General features: G+C 36.2%; 1 protein-coding gene across 1 annotated transcript; it reads left to right on the top strand.

Moving 5' to 3' along the window:
• Positions 1-18247: 18247 nt before the first annotated feature.
• LOC147549473 (homeobox-leucine zipper protein ROC5-like) lies at positions 18248-20283 on the top strand. The gene is made up of 4 exons (XM_086672510.1): positions 18248-18360; positions 19021-19139; positions 19403-19773; positions 19872-20283. The coding sequence occupies exons 3-4, from the start codon at positions 19450-19452 to the stop codon at positions 20139-20141; spliced, it is 594 nt and encodes a 197-aa protein (XP_086528636.1). The 5' UTR covers positions 18248-18360; positions 19021-19139; positions 19403-19449; the 3' UTR covers positions 20142-20283.
• Positions 20284-24838: the final 4555 nt, after the last annotated feature.

Raw genomic sequence — 24838 nt, 5'->3', positions numbered from 1 at the left:
CACTTAGGATGGCCTTTGAAGGCAAATGTAAATAGTCTTTAGAGTTTAAATAAGACAATTATAGTACCTAATCATTTCATGAATCTTTATGTGTCTATGTGAGAACTTTGATTAATCCTTTGATAAACTCTGTAACTTTTCTCAATTAAAGATTACAGAAGAGATGATCTCTATTTATATCATCTAGTGTGAGAGAGAGAGAGAGAGAAACGGTTCGTTATAGAGATAGAGAGAGTGCTTAACAACTATTAACAAATTCTGTTAGGTTGTTAATCTTTAACTAACTTCTCTAATTATTATTAAACTTTAACTAACTTTCTCTAACTACCATTATTCAAATAATAACTTTTAGTCGCAGCTTTGGGGAATAAAAGAAAATTTTTGAGGGAATAAAGACATAGTCAACTATAATTGATTTAGGTGGCATATTTATTTTTTGATCCAAAAAACTTGTCTCTTTCCTCCTAAGTTTCATCATCCTCACACCTCATCCCACCAGAAATTCCGGCCACCAACAATTTCGGGAACTACAGATTCCGACCACCATAGATTCTGACCATCATTTTCAACTCCTCTCTCTCTTTCTCCCTCATTTTTCTTCTCTCTTCCTCCCTTTTCCCCTTTCTTTCTATCTCTGAAGACTATCTTCTTCAACACAGAATCTGGGTTAAAGAAGGTGATATTCCGAGTTGAAGAAGTTGAAGAAGATGATGAAGGGGAAACCCCTGCGTCTCTTCTATTAATGAAAGGCTTCATTGTTACAGCAGGGTAGCAGATACAACCATCTTTGTTTAGTTCTGAAAAAGTTTACTACAATAAGAAAAACCACTCTGTTTTCTAACCATCCTCTCTCTCTATCTTCTCCATTTTACTCGAATTTCCTTGCATTCGTATACATCTCCGATCCAATCTCTCATCTGGGTTATCTTCAGTTTTTTAGAGGATATCATTTTCTCTATTCCCCAAATTCTTAAGAGGTAAGAAGAGCTTCTAATCAAAATTTTCTCATTATGGTATATGGTTCTTCTGTTTTTCTTCTTCCATCAAGTTTATATGGATAATAGAAATGAGTATTTCTACATTTTTCTTAGATTTTTGTTTAGATATTGTTAGTTGAATTTCAGAAATGGGGTCTCTTTCAGTTTCTGCTCAATTTTTGTAAATAATAGAGATGAATGTTAAGTGTTTGATAAATTTCCTCACTGAGTTTTGTTTAAATTCTTTCAAAAAAAAAAAAATTATTCAGTTTCATGTATATGAAATTTTGTTGATTGTAGTAATTCACTCTTGTTTAATATTTGTTTTTTACAGTAATTGGGAGGTGTTTCTTCCAAGTTGTTGTTCATTGAGACTCCATTATAGACCTTGTTGAAAAACAATAATTTCGTTGTGTATATCGACTAGGAATATTGTTTTCTTGTCCTGGCTGATTATGATGCTATAGATGAAGGTTTTGATGCTCTCATTGTAAGATCTATCAGTTTCAAAGGTGGTGGCCGGAATTGTTGGTGGGCGGAATTTTTGGTAGGACAAGGAAGATGAAGATAGGGAGCAAGAGACAAGTTACTTAATTTTTGTGTCAAAAAATAAATATGCCCCCTAAGTCAATCATAGTTGACTAAGTTGTTATTCCCTCGAGATTTTTCTTTATTCCCCAAAGCCGCGGCCTAACTTTCTCTAACTATCATAATTCAAAACTAACTAATTGAGTCAGCTTAGTTAGATTTAACTCTCTTATATCCCCCCTCAAGTTGTGCTTCCTCAAAATGCATCAGCTTGTTCCTGAGAGATGTGAAGCTTGGTAAAGGCAGGCTTTTGGTAAAAATATCAGCTAATTGAAGATGGGTGGGGATGTACTTGATCTGAAGTGAACCATTGGCAACCAAATCCCTGATGAAATGATAGTCGACCTCTGTGTGCTTAGCTCGAGCATAAAATATAGGATTAGAGGCAATATGCTTCGCTCCTTGATTATCAGATTAAATGAGATAAGGTTTGGATAAAGGCATATGTAATTCATCTAACAGATAGCTAATCCATAACATTTGGTTGTTTCTTTGAGGACCAAGATAAGATAGTAGAAACCAAGAAAAATGCAAAAACCACTTGTTGATCTTCTAGTATCTGGACAACCTGCCCAATCAGAATCTGAGTAAGCTTGAAGAGTAGTCAAATTCCCTGGATTACTAGTGACTCCAAAGCCAATATATCCTTTCAAATACCTCAAAATTTTCTTCACAAGAAGTAAATGAGAAGTTCTTGGTTCCTGCATAAATTGAGCAGTATAATTAACTGCATAAGAGATATCTGGTCTGGTGAGAGATAGGTATTGTAAAGCCCCCACCAAGCTTTTATACATGGTGGAATCAGGTAAAATATTACCATCTAGTTTTGAAACTCTTGAACCACTAGCAACTGGTGTTTTACTGATGTTACAATACATCATGGAAGCGTTCTCAAGAATTTGAAGAGTATACTTCTTTTGGGTGAGCAAAATAGAGCCAGTATCATTCCTTATAACTTCAATATATAACTAAGAAGTAATGCAATTGACAAAGATCTTTCATAGCAAATTCAGAGCTCAATGTCTTGATAAGAGAAGCAACCAAAATAGAAGATGGCCCAGTGAGAATTATGTCACCTACATATAACAGAAGCACTAATACATCACATTGTTGAAGTAGAAAGAACTTTGAATGATCAGTGGTACTTTTGGCAAAACCAAACTTAAGAAGAAAGGTAGCAATCTATTGAACCAAGCTCTTAGTGCTTGCTTCTGCCATTATAAAGATTTATGTAACAGACAAATATGGTTCCTTTTTTATTTGTCAATTAATTCTTGTGGTTGAACTATATAGACCTTTTCATCCAAAATTCCATGTAAGAAAGCATTGGAAACATCAAGTTGTTTGATGCTCCAGGATTTGGTGACTGCTATCGTAAGAATAAGTCTAACTGTTGTAGACTTAACCACAGGGCTCAATGTTTCATTGAAATCAACACCATCTTGCTAGTTATAACCTTTAGCAACCAATCTAGCTTTATATCTCTCTAGAGACCCATCAGACCTCTGTTTCACTTTATAAACCGGCTTGCATCCAAGAACATTCATTGAGGAGGGATCAATAGGAACTAGAGACCATGTATCATTCTTGTGTAAGGACAAAAACTCATCTTTCATATCATTACACCATTCTATGGACTTAGATGCCTCTTTAAAGGAAGTTGGCTCATGAAACTTATGAAGGGCAGCAACAAATGCAGATGGAAAAGGATGATAAATTGAATAATGAGCAACATAATCAGGAAAGGATTTTGGTTTTTGAATACCACTCTTTGACCTTGTGTTCATAAGATGAACAAAAGAAGGTGATAATGCTGAATTTTCAGTGCTCATGGTAAAGTGGTAGAAATAGGTTGCTCAGTAATATTTCCTCAAGAAGAATGTAGTGGGAGTTGTAAATTGTGTCCTTGAGTCAAACTATGAGTTGTAATCATAAGAATAGAAAGAGTAACTTGCTGAGATAAAGTCTGAGAGCTTGATTTAGACTTGTCAAAGCATTGAGTTTTGTAATAAAAGGATGTTTCATCAAAAATCATATGTCTTGAAATATGCAATATATCTGAGACAACATCATAGTTTGTAACCTTTATGCACAGTACTATATCCCAAGAATATACATCTTGATGATTTCGGGCTGAGCTTATCCTTTCTAGAGTGAGCTAGGTAGGGATAACATGTGGAACCAAAAACTTTCATGAATTTGTAGTCTGATGCTTTCTGAAATAAGAATTCATAAGGTGAAATGTTGTCTAAAATAAGAGTGGGCAACCTATTTATGATATAAGCAGAAGTAGAAAAATGCATCAAATCAAAAAACTTTCGACATGGATGAATGAATAAGTAGAGTATTACCCATTTCAGTGACATGTTTGTTCTTCCTTTCTACTTTACCATTCTACTGAGGAGTGTATGGACACGAGCATCTAAACACAATACCACTCTCATCAAGAAGCCTTTTAAACTCCCCCTTTGCTAACTCAGGAGAACCATCACTTTGGAACTTCTTTATCTTGAAAGAAAGGAGATTCTCATTTCAAGCTTTAAAGTGTTTTAAGCAATTAAGCTATCTGATCTAACTGTTAATGGATATATCCATGAGAATCCGTTGTAATCATCAATGAAGAGTATATAATATCTTATGCTAGTAGAGGTTGTGACTGGAGTTAGACCCCATATGTCACAATGAATCAATTTCAAGAGGTAGTGATGATTTAGAAGATGAAGTTGGGAAAGGAAGACATTTACTCTTGTCTAGTTGACATGAGTCACATATGTTCTCAATAGTCTGAGACTTAAACTTGATTTTGTCTTCATGTTTCAGTTAAAGTAGCATAGCTTTGGATGGATGTCCCAATCTCTAATGCCAAAAATGAGGTTCTTGACATTGAATAACACTGTGAGCTTCAAGTGAGGTGTTGGACTTTGAAAAATTGAAAGGATATAAATCATTAACTATAGGACCCTCAGCTAGAATAGCTTCAGACCTCAGAACTTTGATATTGTACCCCCATGGAAGAAATTCAACTGAGCATTGATTCTCATTTGTAAATTTGGAAACAGACAGTAAGTTCTTTTTGACATTAGGCACATGAAGAACATTATTGAGTTTAAAAGGTTGGGAGGAGACAGAAAGAGTAGTATTACCAGTTTCCTTTATTGGTAAGAATTTACCATCACCAACCATCACCAACCATTACCAACCATCACTCCTTCCTTGCCTTTGTAACCTTTTGAATCACTTAAGATAGACTTGTTATTTGTCATATGATTGGATGCCACATTATCAGCTAACCAAGGAGTTGTTTCTACCAAATGACATTCTTCAAGTGAATCATCATCATCAGTTATAGAAGAACCAGATAGAATGGCCATGTTACGCTCAGCAATGACTATTTCCTCATTATCATCTGAAAGATCAAAGCTTTCTTCAAATTCTTTTGTATCACTCTCATCTTCCTCTTCTTCAATATGAAGACCAGCAAAATTTGGTTGATAAGGCTTGTTTACCTTAGGTTGAGCAAACCAAAAGAAACAATTGGCAGCCATATGACCCCATCTTCTACAGATTCCACAAGGAACTGTAGCAAATTAAATCAAAATTTTCAGCTTTTGGACCCAATTTAGGCCCTTCTCTGATGTTTTTACCTTTATTTGAGTTTGAATAACTCGATTTGACCTGATCCTGATGAGAATCATGTGTGCTCTTACTATAATTTGAATGATTTTGATAAATCTTACCTTGAGGTTTCTGTTTATAATCATTCTTCTGTTTGTACTATGATTGCGAACAAGGAAGCCATTATCAGGTTCTTCTTGTGATTCATTAACCAACCATTGCTCGTGATGTAGTAATTTTGACCTAAGTTCAGGAAATGTAATTCAACCTTCTCTAATGTTCATAGAGATGACAAATTGACGATTTTCTTTGCCTTAACCTAGAAGAGTAATTCGACATAGTTCTTTATCACTTACCTTATAATTGACAGCAATTAGAGCATCAGCAAGTGATTTGATCTTCCTGATATACTCACTAACAGTAGAATTTCCTTTATAGATTGAATTTGAGAACGAAGTAAGTCTTCCTTTGCTTCGAACTCCTCTGTGTATATGAGATCAAGATAAAACCAGCTTTCATAGGCTGATTTAAGACCTAGAACATCTGATTTGATATCGTGTGAAAATGTAGCCTTTAAGCAAGATTTGACAAAGTGATGTGACACGAAAATGTCAGATTTGGAGGGTCTAACTTAGACTAATTAGTTCTTTTCGAGTATTATAAATAATATTTTATGTGTTTTTCATGTTAGGTACCTATTTTGGAGTTAAACATGTAAACCGGAATAAAGGGAACGAATTGTCACTATCATTTCATGTGCCGAAAACGAGAGAAAAAGACTTCAACCAAATCAAATGACAAGTATAGTCAATGACGATTCCGACGGTGAAAACGGTATTCAATTCGGAGTTCGGACGGGGAAGATATAAAAGAAAGAAGTCCGAGGGTATTCTAGTCCTTTGTGAGAATTTGAAGATGTAGAGACAAGGATGGAGGCACCCTCTTGGTTTCTAAATCAAAGCCCAAGAGCCCAAAGAAGAATGACAAGGAAGATTTTATAAGCACCCTCTCTTTTTGGATCCAAGTCAACATAGTCTAAAGAAGTTGACTAAGTCACTGGACCCTAGAGTTTTAGTAGTGTATTCTACTATTCATCATCTTCATCAATTGAACAACCAAGAAGGGAGAGAAAAAGAGGCAAAAGGGTTTCTAAGGTTTCTCTTGTTCTTGAGGATTAAAGGGTTTGAAAGAGAGGAAAGGAGATAAGAAGAAAAGTAGCCGGCCTTAGCTTGGCCGGCCAAGCTAGGCCGGCACACAAGTGTGCTCGGGATGCAAGGGTTGGCACGGGTAGCAGCTCCGGCCGTGCTGCTACAGCTCGGACCGTGAAGAGCAACACGGGAGCAGCAGCTACACGAGAAGATGCAGCTCGGGAGCAGCAAAGGTCCGGCCGGATCTCACGTGTAGTTGCTCGGTTCTTCATATCTAGCACGGGACGGCTTGATTTAGCTCGGGACAGCAACACGGGACGCAAGGGACGGCTCAAGAAGGCTCGGATTTGCTTGATTTGGCCGGAAACTCCACTTTTCTAGGCCGGGATTTCACCATCCTTGACCGGAAATTTCAAGGGTTTCCGGCAACTTTCTTGGCCGGAAATCTTAGGGCTTTTACTCCCCATGTTGTTGGCTAGCTACCCATGTGGTTTGATTTGATTTTGGGTTGGAAATTGCTAGAGAGAGAAAACTAGGGTTTAGCATTAATGGAGGTTGTGTTCAAAATGGAGAAGATGATGGTGGTCGCTATGGGGAACCCAGAAAATTGCAAAGGGGAGATCGGCTGCAACTAAAAACTCATATTTCAGACGATCTTAGCCTCGAACCACATCGAAAAAGGGGGATTCTCTCACCATTTCCTTTCCATTTCTTATTCAATCACCATGTTTAGCTAACTTTAGTGTGTCGATTATATGAGATGAAATGTGATGAATTCGTGATTATGTTTAATATGATTTGATGTTTTGATTATGAATTGATGTTCATTTAATTCGATTATGGTTTTGATCGTATTTTCATGTGTCTTGTCATGCATTTCGCATAGTTAATAGACGAAACGAAGTATTCGATATCGATCGTAGTCTAAGTCATATTTTCATAGTTAGGCGACCAGACAACACTTTCGTTGACTCGGGATAAACCGGTTATGATGTTTGTTTGACTAAGTATGATCTCCGGATATACGTAGTGCTTATAGCTAGACATCACCTTAAGAGTCGAACATCGGTTATACTTTGAAACACTAGATCGGACTACACATAGTCGTAGGTTTATCATTATGGATTCCCAGACTTCAACACCTCTCTCACTTATTTGTTGCCCGAATCGAGTCTTACCGTCTCCCGACTCTTGTTCCTTCGACTCTGCTCTCGACTCTCTCTCGACCGTTTACTTTTATTATTTAGTTAGTTTACTTGCTTTATTCTTTTTGTTACTCTTACAATCAAAACCCCCCATTTATCTTTGTTTCCTTTCCTTTTTAGTCTAAGTTAACTAGTGATACCTAGGCCGGCGAACGAGACTCCTTCGTTATCCAAATCACCTTCCTATCCTTGGATCGACTCCGGTTTTACCGATTACTACTTGATACCTCCGCTTGGGTGTGCAACCTTTTCGGGTGCATCAAGTTTTTGTCGCCGCTGTCGGGGATAGGTTTAGTAGTTTGGACATCGTTTGTTTGTTTTGTTCATTAGTTTAGTGTTGTTTGCTTACTTAGACGCTTTTTTTTGCTTTATTTGTTTTTGTGGTTTCATATCTTTTTTTTTCTTTTTAGGCACCGTTTCAAGAAAAGAGCCAAAAGTGACATAAAGGCGAAGGAAAAGGAAGGAATCGAGAAGCTTAAGAAGAAAGGCGAACGAAACGAGAGGAACACTCGATAGTATCGCATTCTATCTCATCCTTTTTACTTGTGTGTGATTGTTTAGTTCTTTAAGTGTTAGCCCCCATTTTGTGATTGTGTGTTAGTATCCTTGAACATTGTGAGATCATGGCAAGTTGGTCATTTGATGAGAATGACCTTATGCGAACCCTTTCCAACACTAGTCGACCATCCACAAGTCATCAGGACTACTTAAATTTATATAGGAATGGTCCGACTAGTGATAGGAATAGGCGAGTTGACCCTGACCGACCTAGGATGACCATGGGTGAATACCGACGGATGTATGGAGTCGGTCAGACTCGTCATGAATATTGTTTTAGGGATTATGAGCACGAGGGTAATGAACCCCGTAGGAGTCTTCGAGACTATCGACAAGAATTTGGGATGACCACACTTTCATGTATGAATTTGTCATTTGATGAGGACCGTAGTTCTATTAGTATTGATCGACCACGTCGAAGTCTTCGTGACTATCGACAAGCATATATGAACGGTTCACTTAGTGATGACAATTCCCGACTCGATGGTTCCACTCAAAGAGTCGAGTCTAGGTATCTACATGAAGGTAGTGAAGAAAGGACCATGGAGACCATTAGCCCGGTTTGTGCTATTTGTGTGAGCTTAGACCATTTGACCGAGTATTGTCCCATGATCCGTGTTCCACGAGAGTCTTCGTCTAGTTATACTCATGTGCCTTATTACGAGGAGATGTCTGAAGACACTCTCCAAGCAATTTTAGAGTACCAAACTAGATTTAATCAAGATATAACGGAGATCACGGAACGGATTCTCAAAATTGTTGATAGACTTGAGTCAGAGCCTATCGTCAACGAGGAAGGGGTTTGCGCACCCCAAACTCAAGAGGAGACTATGAATGATGGTGAGTGTAATACACCTAACTCTAGTCTTAAGTTAAATGTCGAAGAAGTTCCTGATAGACCTTTAGAGTATGAACTGGCCGATGACCCTTATTGCTCACTCTCCCGACCTTCGTCATCTTACCATGATAGGACTACAGTAGACCTTAATGTTCAGGATGAGGGCTTTATGAGCAAGTTTGGGGATGAAACTATTATGAACTTTCCAATTTTTGACATTTGTGAGGAGGCAGTCTTAGATGCCATATTAGGAAGGAATGGTGTTGTAACCAACTTTGAGGCTCCAGATGCCTTTAAGGACATCGACGACATAGAAGTTAGCGAGATAATGGATAGTTTGTTGGATTATTTACCTAAGGAAACCACGGACCTTGACTTGGTCCCCGAACATATTGCCTTACCCTTAGAGTTTAGTTCGACCTTCCACATGATCTCAGACTCGTTTGTTGACCCCTTTTGGGATACTTCGGACGTCTTCCCTAGCATGTCTAGGGACTTAGTGGATGTTATATCCACTAAGCTTGAGTTTAACTTTTTACCTTCGACTGACTTCCTGACCCTTCATTTGTATGTCGATCCTTTTGACGACTTTTTAGTCGTCGCCCCTAGCATTTATGCGTACTTAGTGGACCGTGCATCCACTAAGTTTGGGGATGGTCTCTTTCCGCTTTTGTCTCACTTGCACTTCTTTCGTTTAATATTCTTGTGAGACTTTTACCATTTGTATATAGTTTTCTTTGGGTTGACCCCCAAATCTTCCGTCTTTTGCTATATGATCGTTAGCCGACTAAGATGGTCCTTGATGTTTGTGGGTAACATCTCTGGAAACCCTCCGCGAGACATAACTTGTGCTCTTGTGTGACAACAAGAGAATCAAAGGCTAATTGCATAGCTCAATGCAATCGTGTATACCCGCGTTAGTGGTAGGTTTTATATGGTCATGTGTTTTATGTGCTTCATTCTTATGATATTTGTTGATATTTTAGGAGCATTTCTTATATGTTTTACTTCTAAGGCGTGGTTTGTTCCATGTTTGGGGATGGCGTGAGCTTGGCATCAACTAGGAACCTCGTTATACATGAGTCTTGGTAGTATCATCCTTTATCTCCTTCGGTTATGGTAATATCCCTCCACTCTTCTCTTTAAATTGACGTGTCTCTTTATCTTTTGGTGAGTGTATGCTTAAAACATTGAGGACAATGTTAGTTTTAAGTTTGGGCATGCGGGATATGACCATAACCAATGCATGACCATGGGTTTCAAAGACAAAAGGGTTCTAGTCCTTTGTGAGAATTTGAAGATGTAGAGACAAGGATGGAGGCACCCTCTTGGTTTCTAAATCAAAGCCCAAGAGCCCAAAGAAGAATGACAAGGAAGATTTTATAAGCACCCTCTCTTTATGGATCCAAGTCAACATAGTCTAAAGAAGTTGACTAAGTCAATGGACCCTAGGGTTTTAGTAGTGTATTCTACTATTCATCATCTTCATCAATTGAACAACCAAGAAGAGAGAGAAAAAGAGGCAAAAGGGTTTCTAGGGTTTCTCTTGTTCTTGAGGGTTAAAGGGTTTGAAAGAGAGGAAAGGAGATAAGAAGAAAAGTAGCCGGCCTTAGCTTGGCCAGCCAAGCTAGGCCGGCACACAAGTGTGCTCGGGATGCAAGGGTTGGCACGGGTAGCAGCTCTGGCCGTGCTGCTACAGCTCGGACCGTGAAGAGCAACACGGGAGCAGCAGCTACACGGGAAGATGCAGCTCGGGAGCAGCAAAGGTCCGGCCGGATCTCACGTGTAGCTGCTCGGTTCTTCACATCTAGCACGGGACGGCTTGATTTAGCTCGGGACAGCAACACGGGACGCAAGGGACGGCTCAAGAAGGCTCGGATTTGCTTGATTTGGCCGGAAACTCCACTTTTCTTGGCCGGGATTTCACCATCTTTGACCGGAAATTTCAAGGGTTTCCGGCAACTTTCTTGGCCGGAAATCTTAGGGCTTTTACTCCCCATGTTGTTGGCTAGCTACCCATGTGGTTTGATTTGATTTTGGGTTGGAAATTGCTAGAGAGAGAAAACTAGGGTTTCGCTTTAATGGAGGTTGGGTTCTAAATGGAGAAGATGATGGTGGTCGCTATGGGGAACCCAGAAAATTGCTAAGGGGAGATCGGCTGCAACTAAAAACTCATATTTTCCGACGATCTTAGCCTCGAACCACATCGAAAAAGGGGGATTCTCTCACCATTTCCTTTCCATTTCTTATTCAATCACCATGTTTAGCTAACTTTAATGTGTCGATTATATGAGATGAAATGTGATGAATCCGTGATTATGTTTAATATGATTTGATGTTTTGATTATGAATTGATGTTCATTTAATTCGATTATGGTTTTGATCGTATTTTCATGTGTCTTGTCATGCATTTCGCATAGTTAATAGACGAAAAGAAGTATTCGATATCAGTCTAAGTCATATTTTCATAGTTAGGCGACCAGACAACACTTTCGTTGAGTCGGGATAAACCGGTTATGATGTTTGTTTGACTAAGTATGATCTCCGGATATACGTAGTGCTTATAGAGATCACCTTAAGAGTCGAACATCGGTTATACTTTGAAACACTAGATCGGACTACACATAGTCGTAGGTTTATCATTATGGATTCCCAGACTTCAACACCTCTCTCACTTATTTGTTGCCCGAATCGAGTCTTACCGTCTCCCGACTCTTGTTCCTTCGACTCTTCTCTCGACTCTCTCTCGACCGTTTACTTTTATTATTTAGTTAGTTTACTTGCTTTATTCTTTTTGTTACTCTTACAATCAAAACCCCCCATTTATCTTTGTTTCCCTTCCTTTTTAGTCTAAGTTAGCTAGTGATACCTAGGCCGGCGAACGAGACTCCTTCGTTATCCAAATCACCTTCCTATCCTTGGATCGACTCCGGTTTTACCGGTTACTACTTGATACCTCCGCTTGGGTGTGCAACCTTTTCGGGTGCATCACAAAGCTATCTTGCTTTTTCCATTTCTTATATTTAGGATTCAGTATTTCCCTGTCGTCTTCAACAATCTTCATTTCTAGTATTTCATTGGAGCCATCAACATAATCAAAGATCAGCTCCATATAGGATGTTTCGACTTGATCCTTTCAAACTAGATAATTCGATCCATCTAGTTTATCAGAGACAAAGTTAGCTATATTGGAGATCGATTGGTCAGAAGAATAAGAAGAAGAAGAGTAAGCAGCGGAATTGGAGGTGCGATTCATTGTTTAGAAATCTGATACCATGAAAACTTCGATTAATCCTTTGATAAACTCTGTAACTTTTATTAACTTTTCTCAATTAAAGATTACAGAGGAGATGATCTCTATTTATATCATCTAGTGAGAGAGAGAGAGAGAGAGGGAAACATTTCGTTATAGAGAGAGAGTGTGTGTGTGTGTGTGTGTGTAATTAACAAAACTTAACAAATTGTATTAGGTTGTTAATCTTTAACTAACTTCTTTAACTATCATTACACTTTAATTAACTTTCTCTAACTACCATTATTCAAACAATAACTTTCTCTAACTATCATTATTCAAAACTAACTAATTGTATTATCATATATATCTCCAAGATATGGATACAGTAGAATTAGGATTATTTCTATATTTACGTTATTATTTCCAACCATTGTAATTCTCTTATTATAAATAAACATAGAGGTATATGGTTTTCCTCACCCAAAACCTAAATCTTTCATGGTATTAGAGCTACAAAACTCTAAAGAGTATAGTTTCGATTCTATTTTGCTTCCGCTAAACCGGCGGCGGTAGACGCTTCAATGACTACCGTCCGCGGGGATTATGTTATTTTTTTTCCTCCTTTATTTTCTTTTCTAGTTTTTTAAATAGTTTCGTTCATACTTCTCAATTGATTTAGTAAAGTTTTACTATCAAAGTTTTTTTTTGATATTTTTCAATAAGGTGTCAATTGTGGAGATTCCAGTTATCAATATTATTGGTTATGGGGATCGGGAAGTTTTTTGTTATCAATGATGAACGATCTAATTATAATTGAAAGGTGATTTTCAATCTTAATGAGTTTCGTGGATGGAGTTAAATTGGTGTTCAAGAAAGTTTAAAGTTACTTCATTATTGGTACAGGAACGGTAAGAAAAAAAAGTGGTAATTTTGATTTTTCGCCGTTGTTTGTCGTCATTTGGAGTGCAAGGTTGTTGCCTCCTCCTCGTTGATTTTTGTCAGTTTGTCTTCACAAGGCAGACGTCTCATGTTTTTGCCGTGAGCCTCTGAACCCAGAGTGGTTATGCTCACTAAGTGCAACCTTTCTCGTTATACTGCCGTAATATTTCTATCGATCTACACCAAAAATAAAAGCTTCTTCATCAACCAATTCTAGATTGCCTTAATGAAGAATGTGTCAACGAACGTCTCATCAAGTTATTTCCCAAATTGAACTTTCGGTTTGATCCTCCGTTCAATTTGCGGGAGGGTAATATGAGTAAAAGTGTTAATCAAGTCAACAATTCCTTCCCAAGATATAAATCAGGGAAATATTATCATATATATCTCCAAGATATGGATACACTAGAATTAGGATATTTACGTTATTTATTTCCAACCATTGTAATTCTCTTCTATTATAAATAAGGCCAGTGTTCTGGGGAAATAAGCAAAATTTTCGGGGCAATACGTTTTGGGTGGAAACAAATTTTTTTTGTTTCCTCCAAACATCACCGTTTCAATTTTTTTTTCTTCTTCTCCTCTCATCTCAACTAAAACTCCGGCGACCTCCACCGGATTCCGGCGAGTTTCACCATTAATGTCGGTAATCACCATCAACATTCTTCTTTCTTCTCTATATTTTCTTCTTTCTTCTTTCTTCTTTCTCTTTTCTTCTCTCTCTACTCTCCCCCTCTCTCACGAAATTTCCGGCGAAAGGAAAGCCCCTTCGTCGGAACTGTTAGAAAAAAAAGGGAGAAGAGACAAAAGTGGCAGATAGAGGAGAGGAAAAGAGAGAAGAAAGAAGAGAGAAGAGAGAAGAGAGTAGATAGAGAGAGAAACACGTCGTTGCCGGCCATTTCCGATCGGCACCTTAATTCCGGCGACTTGGGGGCAGTGTTTGGTTTGATTTTTTTTTAGTTTTTCACCGTCTTCCCTTGAAACTTTTCCGCTTTCCCCAAAACGTTTGGCCATAAATAAACATAGAGGTTTATGGTTTTCCTCACCCAAAACCTAAATCTTTCAAATCAGCTGTTACCTCAGTTAGATTTAACTCGCTTATACTATATTATCTCTTCATAATATATCAATTAATGTCTTGTAATGAAGACTTGGTCCATCTCAATAAAAAAAAATATAAACAAAAGAAGAAAAATTATTCTATAATTGTGTTAGAAGTGACCATGAGAAAATTTTAATGAGTTTTCAATAAATAATATTGTTATCCCATTAATGGTTCAATGTAGAATTGATGGAAGAAAAGAATGCTACTATGTACAACTATATACAACTTATAGGTAAATGCTAACTGATCTCATATTAATGATCGAGGAAAAGAAAAATGCTTCAATAAGAGTTATTTCCCAAATGACCCCCAATTTTGTGACCAGCTTCCTGCCTAGCCCCCTAAATTAGCAAAAATACCCATATGGCCCCCTTTTTCCGTTATCTTTAACTGTCTGTTACTCTCACTCTTCCACCTCATTTCCTCTCTCTGCCAAGTCACCTGAAACGCCACATCATCATCTTCTCCGGCAGGGGTCGCCGGCCGGCTAAATTTCAGGCCGACGACCTTCAAACATAAAAAAAAATTAATCTTTTTTTCTCTCTCCTCACTCTCTCTCTAAATTTTTTTTTCTTTCCTCTCTCTCTCTCTCTCTAGAAGAAAAATAAAAACTTTTTAGAGAGAGAGAGAGGAGAGAGAAAAAAATTTAATTATTTTTTCTAGATGGGGTGGATTCATGTTCTCCTTTATTGGAATCTTTAATCAAATAACTTTTTGCCAATATCAATCTCGAACAATAATTTTTCTAGATAAACAAAACAATATAAGGATGTAATGGTGTCATGAATCACATTACGACATTGCTATTCATATTTCATAGTAATCTCATTCTTTTCCTTTCTTGCAGGCCAAACATGGCCTACTGTTTTGCACCACAACAATTATGCTTATCTAAATTCATATGATTTTCATGGCTGTCAATAGGTTAATTCCATATCAATGATGTAAAATATTCTCATGCAATATGATGTAATGACCTTTAACAAATATAACAGTACAAGGACTTTTATGGAGTTTGTTTTGGTACAGGTTAGCCATGAAGTTATGTGTGTACATTGCATATTTATCGATCTTCATTCATTTCAAACTTATTTTTAGAAACAATACAAGTTTTGACGTTCGGTCTCTCACGTGGATCGTGAACGTAATCACGCCCAACTAAAGAGAGTTTCATATTATATTTTCAACTTAATGATCTTAGAACCACATTCATCTTGCTCAGTCTTGCTCGTTATTCCAGCTTAATTTCGTGCACCATTTTCAACCCCAACTATGTAAACATATAAATAAACGTGGAGGCAATTCATATATGTTAGATTAACTGGGAAATGAGAGAACATTATACACTGATATATCACATTTTGCTATGTAGACTTCATGACCTAGTGTTGCAACAAAAAAGAAGACTTCTTGACCTAGTTGTGACTTGTGACTTGAGGTTTTAGTAATCTACTTTACATTCATAGGTTATCTTACTTAAAGTTAAGGATTGGCGGAGAATTTTGACTTTTTAAGTTTCTACGACTTTGCAACTAAAACACTAAATCATTTTATGTCGGCATAGAGTTCAATTCAACTTGAGGACTAATTAATTTCAATTTATTTCCAATTTCAGAACAACTTCTTCTGGACTTGACCCAATTTAATTTCATCCAAGATCATTTAGTTTAGGTTCAATGTCATAACCGAAAGGCATTAACCAATTTCAATCAGATTCATTTTTTGTTCAATCTCATGACCGGCATCAATCATAACCATTCTCAATTAATTACCAATTATTCCTGTGCCGAAACAAATCTTTTAATTTTCTCATTCAATGAAGTTCGATTTCTAATTGGTTCCATTCATTACTGCAAAGGGACATAAATCAAACTAGAGGGCAATCTTTCAATTAAAATCATTGAAACGAAAAAAAAGGAAGCAAAATCTTAAATTTAATGACTAAAAATATTTTTGACCAAACTAAGACACTCAGAGTGGGGTTGGTAGACTTGGAGTTATCGGTTGTGCCTATGAATATCACAATCTCAGATGATTATTACTTGTTTACATATTCTCTTTTTTATTAAAGTGTTTGGCAACATATTTAGAAACTCACCAAAATTTTCTTTTGTGGAATCTGTTACATTATTATCGAGAATCTTTTAGATGCGTGCGTGTTAAGTGGGAGCTTCTAAATGATTTTTGGGTGGAAGCGCTGAATTAGGTCTCTCTATATAAAGCTAGTCAGGTTCTTTTGTTTTCATCAGTTTCATCTTGTTTTCAGTAGATCTCTCCATTCCCCTCCTCTAATCTTTGTAATTTTGTACTACCTTGAAATTATTCTCATTGGAGGATTCATAAAAATAGCGGAACCGGAAAGGCAGCATCTCAAATATAGGTTTGTGTTTTCTTTTTATTTTTTTGATTTCTAATTTTTCTTTCCCACAATTCATTTATGTATTGTTTTTATTCGTTTCTCTTGACATATCTTTTTTAAAATTTAAAATTTAGTTTTCGGTGAGATATGTTTGTAGTTTCTTAATACTTATATTTTAGTTTGTTATTTTTGTCGTTCTCTTAATCATTTGTTCATTTCCGTTATTGATTCAATCTATTTTCATATTCACTTTTAAATTATCATTTAAGTTTTACACCCCCCCATGGATAATTGAAACTAAGAAATCTCCTCAATATTAATCAAAACTAAGAACCTCCCTCCCCCCTAAATTTAACCCGACCATCAATTTGACCGTTAAGTCAGTCAAAGATAGTTGTTTTTCAAAAAAATTGTCGAAACTACCCTCACAGGACCTACAAAAGTGACCAAAATGGTTGCAACAATTTTTAAAGAGTTTCACAAGGTCTACTATTAAGTCAGTCAACTATGAACATTTTTTTTTATTAAGATAAAAAAAAAGGCACTTTTTTTTATCAACATAAAAGCCAATTTGTTGGAGTTTAGGGATATACAACACCTTGTTGTATGTGGGTTCAAGATATTCATTTTATCAATTTTTGAATTTATTTCTCAGTTAAAAGTATTCTGTTTAAGTTTAAATTTTGCAGAAACATATTAAGATAATTCAAAAATGACGATTTATTAAGCTATGTTGTTTTTTAAATATAAGAAACCTATACTATAAATTTGATTAGGTAGTCTTTGATTTATTGAGCTTTGTTAACTGGTAATGACTATCTTTGTTTGACTTAACGGTCAAATTGACGATCAGGTTAAATTTGGGGGGTTTCTTCGTTTTGATTAACAATAGGAGGGTTTCTTAGTTTCAATTATCCATGGGGTGGGAGGCGGTGTTCACTTCATCACCTAGACCTCTAATTCTATGTTGAGTCATATCGATCTTTGTATTTTCTCTGATAGAATCAAAATCAATTTTATGTCTTAAATCAGATCAATATATTTCCACCATCAAATCTACATTGAATATTAATTAATACTCCCTCCGTCCCATTTTGTTTGGGTGTTATTCCTTTTAAGAAAGTCCCAAAATGTTTGTCCACTTACTTTAAATAAGACTTATTTATTACTAGTTTTATGATGTTTCCCAATCTACCCTTACTTTTAATACTAATAAAAAATTTCTATTGGTTCTACATTAGTTGCAATGTAATTTTCATTGTAATACTCTAAAGTAAATATGGGTGATATAGGAAAATACATTTAATTAGGAAGCAACAAATGAAAATCCTTAATAAGTTGGATCTCCCAAAAGGTCAAACAAAATGGGACGGAGGGTGTAACAAGTTGTCCAAATCTGTCTGTACCAAATTTATTTCCAGGATCCATCTTCTTTTTAGACTTTAGCTCCATAGCTAGTTTGTTGAATAAAGTTAGATTTTTATGAATAAATGGATGGATTCAAGAAACTAGTTTTACAAACGGTTTGTGGTACAATAGTTTCCCCTCCTCACAAAGAGTAGGATCTTAATTTAACTAATACATCTATCTTCACTATTGTTATATGGATAGATTCATAAAATTAGTTTATTAATCTATTTTAACTTTGCAGAGATTCTGGTCGATTATATGAATCAAATTTTTCAACGAGAAAATGCTCGTCATTAGATTTAAGCTCATGAAGGTTCGTCTAAATGAAGTTATCTTAAGTATAAGGTCACAAATCCGATTCCAACTCACACATATTTCTTCTGGTAAAGTACTACTTTCAGATTTTTAGTCTTAATCTTTTTTGTTTTAAATTATTTGTTCCGAGATATCTTTGTTATTGATCTTGAATTTCACAAATATTATTTTCTTTTCATTTGTTTGGTGGATAAATAACAAACAATCGAGTACTGAAACACATTTAATAAGATTCATAAGAAATCAATAAAAACATGTTAGTATTTTATTGTATTTATCAAGCTTCATCACTATCACTTTCATAGTAGGGATTTGAGAACGAATGGACAAAATTTATACCTCCCATAAATTTCAAACTAGAACAAAAACCCCTTATGGCCGCGACTCTAAAAACAAAATTTACACCTCCGATAACTTTCAAACTAGAACAAAAACTCCTTATGGCCGGGACTCTAAAAACCATTTTTTTCTACGCTATAGTTTCCCTTGATCCATAAAGACATTATCTAGATAGACATGTAAATTTTAAACTAATCATCTCATATTTTCTGTAAATGAAAATAATAACAGTCGAAGATTTACTCTTTAATTATTAATAATATTAAAAGTTATTTCTAGTGTGCTTTTTGGTGGTATGATAATGGTGTATAGTGTTTCTTCACTCACAATAATTCCTTATGGTTGACCCTGTATACCTACATTTTAACGAGGTTTGTTTACCATTTTAGGTTTGTTTACAATGCCGGTGGACCCTCTCTGCCGATTGGAATATCAACGACAATCCAAACTCTCGGGAGATATTGTTGGCAGAAGCAGAGAAATTTTACATCCCGAAATGGAACTAGAGGTGATATTAACATTTCTTGTGTTCTGATCACCACTAGATAATACTTCGATTATTCCAGCTTTGGCAATCATACCCGGAAACATTACCTTCCATTTGCCCTAATTAAAGTGTAGCAAGAAATAAGAACATCACAAAAGATAATAACGTCACGAAAAAAACAAGTATAAAATGTGATTATACATTTTTTATGAACACGAAGGTAATGGCATCGGAAAGTCGATTAATTAGGATAGTTCGTAATAACTGTTTTTTGTATGATGTAGGGCTTTCCTACAACGAGACACAAACATTGTTGAAACTAGCAAGGATAATGTTGGATAATCTATGTGATGGTGTTTGCATAACTACGCCAAATAAGTGGAGTAATGTCGACGGCATAAACGTGGGTGGGGATGTTCGCGTTCGGATCCGAAGGGACACCATTGGTATACCCGGTCAACCATCGGGGATTGTTGTGAGCACAGCGACATCCTTTGTTGTAGCTTCTCCATGGGATAAATTGTTCCACTATTTGATGGAGACAAGCTTCAACATCGCCTCCGACATGTTAGCTGATGCTAGGACATCCGAAGAAATAGCACGAATAGTTAAAGGAAGAGATTCAAGGAATGCTGTATCTGTCATTCGTGCTACTGTGAGTTTTTTCTTCTTCACATAACTAAATTTTTTTACCATACGTTTATGTCGATTTTTCAGGCATATATAATAATTTAACTACATTTATAATTTCAGTCGAGGTATCCAAACGGCGAAAGTTTGATCCTACTACAAGAAACTTGTGTAGATTCAACTGGGTCAAGCCTAGTGTATGCACCAGTTGATATCGTAAGTTATCGTGAAGTGTTGACTGGAGGTGATTCTAACAATGTGGTTTTACTTCCCTCCGGACTCTTCATTGTCCCAGATGGTGTGAACTATATGCGTGTAGATCGTGGTGGAGCTAACAATGGTAATAGTTTTGGTGGTGGTGGCGGTACCTCTGCCGTAATTAGTACTTCTTAGATAGTAACGGTGGCATTTCAAGTATTGGTGAGGACTTTACTGACAGAACAGGTGACTATGAACTTGGTGGAGACTGTCAATGAAGTTGTATCCTCCACATTGGAGAAGATAAAGAGAACCATCAATGAAGCCTCATCTTCAGTATCAATTTAGGGTTTTTCTAAGTTAGGTTTTATATTTAGTCCCTGGCTTAAAGATCAATGTTTCAGTATAGTGTTTATCTTGTTTGGACTTAGCTGATAGTATAGTGTTTATCTTGTTTTATTTGGCTACCTGTGAATAGATTTACCCTGTGCTACAATTGAATAAATTCCTGCCCTTAATTCCTTACCATCATCCACGGAGGACCCATCCACTTCCCCACCCTCTAGACCAAAAATAGCCTGTGACGACTTGGCCTATCGAGCGACCTGTAGACCGCCCTGCATTGGATGGTCTTTCCTACGAGCCGTGCTCCCAAACAGATTCGTTCTAGGCCGTTTTTCTTTCGACTCTTCAAATTCTTCAGTTACTTTACCTTTTTCTTCAGGCACCCGTCTGCATTGTCCTTCCATTTCCCTCTCTAGCCCCACGCTTTTTGGACACTGACCATGTACCCGCGATCGGTGATCACTGTCCCTCCTTCCAACATCCCGGCCTCATAGGCACCCACCTGTCTGTGTTACTGATTACGTTTGTACCGCTTTTTTTTTTTTTTATCTTTTTCTCATTCTATCTTAGACATTTCCCTATCTCATCTCTGACTAACTTTTGGTTGACCGATTTCTACTTCTCATAGAAATTTTTTAAGGTCGGTTAATTTTTTGTTGTCGGCCATTTCCACTTTTGAAATTTTTTTACGTTGGTCATTTCCATTTTTGAACTTTTAAGTCTACCAAATTGACGCATTTGTAACGTTGTCTTAATTTATTAAGCTGATAACATGATCAGGATATGTAATTGTCTATCCATCTCAAGATTTTTCTACTTTCAACTCTCTACGTGCACTCTAGTTTTACCAAAAAAAAAATCTAAATCATTCTCACGTATCTATAGCAAGTTCAATTCAAAATAGGTACTCATTAGTTTCGGCTTATGTATAATTTCAATTTCTTCTCGAGTTGACACAATTCTATTCCATCCAATATCATTCAATTTATGTGGAAAATCATAATGAAAAGGCCTCAACCAATTTACAGTGATTTACTATACCAAAACAAATTCTTAAAAATCCCTAAATGAGATTCAGTTTTTGTTCACCATTAATCCTACGTCAAACACTTTTTCGATTCATTTCATAATATTCCTATTGCGGAGCAAATCTATCCATTTATTATCTTGTGAAGTTCAATCTCAAATTAGTTCCAATTCATTCCCAAAATGGAACATAAATCAAACTATAGAAGAATCTCGATTCAATTAGATTCATAGCAAAGAAAAGAGAAGGCAGTAAATCTTAATTCTAATGACTAAAAATCCTTTGGACGAACTAAGAAACTCAGAGACTTGGAGTTTATCCACCCCCTTTGGATATCACAATTTTACACAGTTATTAGTTGTTCGTATGTTTTGTTTATTAAAGTATATTGTGCACATTTGGCAACCACCAAACTTGTCTTTTATGGGACTGACATTATTATAATCAAGGGAGCTTCTAGATTAATGTTTGGTGGGAGCTTCTAGAATGAATGTTAGGCAGAAGCGCTAAATTAGCTCTCTCTATATAAACCTAGACAGGTTGGTTTGTTTTCATCACTTTCATTCTGTTTTCATTAGATCTCTCAGTTCCCCTCCTCCAACTTTCTTAATTCTTTTCACTAGCTTGTAATTCTCATATAAGAGGATTGATAAAAAGAATATAATAAGAAAGGACGCCATCTGGAATATAAGTTCGAATCTTATCTTCCCCATATTTACTTTCCTGTAAGATTAGTTTTTCTTCGCTTCTCATGTCCTATCTTTTTTACATGCTAAAATTGTTCTCAGAATCATTTTTTCATGTTCTTGACCTGATTCAATCTATTTTCATAGTCAGTCTTACATTTTTTTTTACTTTATGTTCAAATCTCTATCTGATTTAAAACATAATCAAAATATTTCTAAAGTTAATTTCACTTACCTAGATCCTTTATTCAATTATGAGTCATATTTTTTTTCAGAACCTAAAGCAATTTCATGTGTAAGATCAGATCAACTCATTAATTAGCTCTTTATATATACCGTGCCAAATGTTTCTCGTGTTCCTCATTTTCGTTGCTCTAACCCTTTCTAGCTCTTTCTTTTCGGTCCAGATTCACTACAAAAAATAGGTCAATTAGGGACGGAAAAAAGTCATCTCAAAAGTGGAACCACTGTCCCTAATAGAGTATTGGGGGCGGTATGAATTTGTCCAGGAAAGGGTCGTCCCAAATAATATTTGGGACGGTTTAAGGGACTGATGGCATCTGTCCCGTAGATTTTTTGAGATGATTAGTAACTGTCCCTATATCAACGATTATTAGAGACAACATATATTGGTCCCTAAAAATTTGACGGAAATTTCCTCTCGTTAGCATTTGAGACAATTAATATGTGTCCCTAAAAATTTGGCGAGAATTTCTTTTCGTTAGCATTTGAGACAACCATTGTATGTCCCTAAAAATTTGGCAAAAATTTCCTCTCGTTAGCATATGGGACAAATATAACAAAATTATTCGACTCAAATACTAGTTTGAACCCATTTTATGAAAGCAAGGAACCAGATACCAAATTCTTACGAATATCTGGTGCATGAAATACATCGTTGAGGGTAACTTCTTTTCCTGATGTGAATTTCAGAACTACCTTCCCTTTTCCAGCAACTTGTGTAGTAGAAGCATTTCCCATAAATAGGGTTTCTCCTTTTGGAATTTTGGTATATGTAGAGAACAAGTTTTTGTCTCCACAAATATGTTTAGTGGCTCTGTATCAACCCGCCAATCACTTGGATTTCAACCAACCAAGTTAACTTCAGAAGCTACATTACATATATTAAGTTTCTGAAGGTCCTCTGTTACTTCTTCTATTTCTTCCTCCATTCCAGTATACCAAAGCACATAGGTTCTGGAGTTATTCATCTTCCACAAGAGAGGCATGATTTTTAGCCTTCTTGTTCTTGTTGAATTTGTCGTTTTTAGTACGACAATCTCTAGCAAAATGACCATTTTTGCCACAATTGTGACAAGTACCATCAAAGCCGTCATTATTTTTCCTTGATGACTTACTTGGTCTCATTCTCTTTATTTTCTGTTTGGGGTTTGGTGCACCCTCAACCATGTTGACTTTTGCAGAAGAAGAATTATTCTTTTCTATCTTCTTTTCTGCATTATGACTATCCTCTTCAATTCTAAACTTGAGGATAATTTCTTCAAGAGACATTTTCTTGTTCTTATGTCTCAAGTACTTCTTAAAATCCTTCCAAGATGGAGGTAATTTTTCAATCATAGCCCTCACTTGGAATGATCCGTTTACAACCATATTCTCAGACTTCAATTCTTGTAAAAGAAGTTGAAATTCTTGGACTTCAATCATTACTGGTTTAATATCATTCATTTTAAAATCTAGAAATCTACCCACTATAAATTTCTTAACTCCTATTGTTTCAGTTTTATATTTACTAGCCAAGGTCTCCCAGAGTTCCTTAGCCGTGTCTATACCATAATAGACATTGTATAAACCATTTCCCAATGGGTTAAGGATGTAATTCTTACATAGAAAGTCTGAATGCTTCCATGCTTCAATAGCATATAGGTGTTGAACATCTCCATCCTTTCAAGAGTCGGCTTCAATTCAGATAGGTACTTGACTAACCCTAATGTAGTCAAATAAAACAACATCTTTTGTTGGTAACGCTTAAAGTCAACTCCAGAAAGCTTCTTTGCTTTTTCAGCGTGATTTGGACCAACTTGCTTAACAACAAATTATGTTGTTGTTGCCATTTCTGATAATCAAAATAACACAACAAATTAATTTTCTGTTTCAACCAGAAAAAAAACTAAAATATACAAATTTCACTTTCTTAAGATTGTTTTTTCTCTGGTATTATGAAAAACCAAGAATCTGATCTTCATGTTTTAATAAAAATACACTTTAGAGTGTCTTTCTGAAATAGATTCAGAGATAATTTTATTTCTAAAAATTAATACTGTATTTCAAACAGATTAAAAGGAAAACAATATGATTTAAAAACAAGGATTAAATAAAAGGTTAGAGAGAGAAAGCCGAGTCGAGTTGTCTTTTTCCTTAAGACAGTGAACACACTGGTATTATTACTAAAACCAATAAGGTGTTTGTCTCCCATGATAAAACAGTTGTACCTTTCAGTATGACGACTAAGAGTACTTCGTTTTCTGAAAGCGTGCGAACTTAGAACAAGTAGTAAGAATGACAGATGAATTGACTTCTTAAATTCTAAATGCTAAAATTTTCGTGTTTTGTTTGCTGGGTTCTGTTTGGTAGTTATAGATATATTGGTGACACTTCAGACAGGTGCCTATAGACGAACGAACGTAAAGCAAAGGCTCCAATCGCTCCTCGCGACGATGCGTACGTGCAGGCGCCTCTAAAGCGCCCACGCCGCGCGTGTGTGGTTTGCGTGGTGCAAACCCTGTGAAACACCTTTCAATTTCAACCAACATACCATAAATATATTGAAGATTCTATATAAGGAAATAAAACATTTCCTCCATCATAAATGTGGT

The sequence above is a fragment of the Eschscholzia californica genome, unplaced genomic scaffold, assembly GCF_041429995.1.
Source record: "Eschscholzia californica isolate CP2 unplaced genomic scaffold, dmEscCali1.0.p SCAF_3, whole genome shotgun sequence".
In the NCBI taxonomy this organism is placed as follows: Eukaryota; Viridiplantae; Streptophyta; class Magnoliopsida; order Ranunculales; family Papaveraceae; genus Eschscholzia; species Eschscholzia californica.
This window is presented reverse-complemented; position numbering and strand designations above follow the sequence as displayed.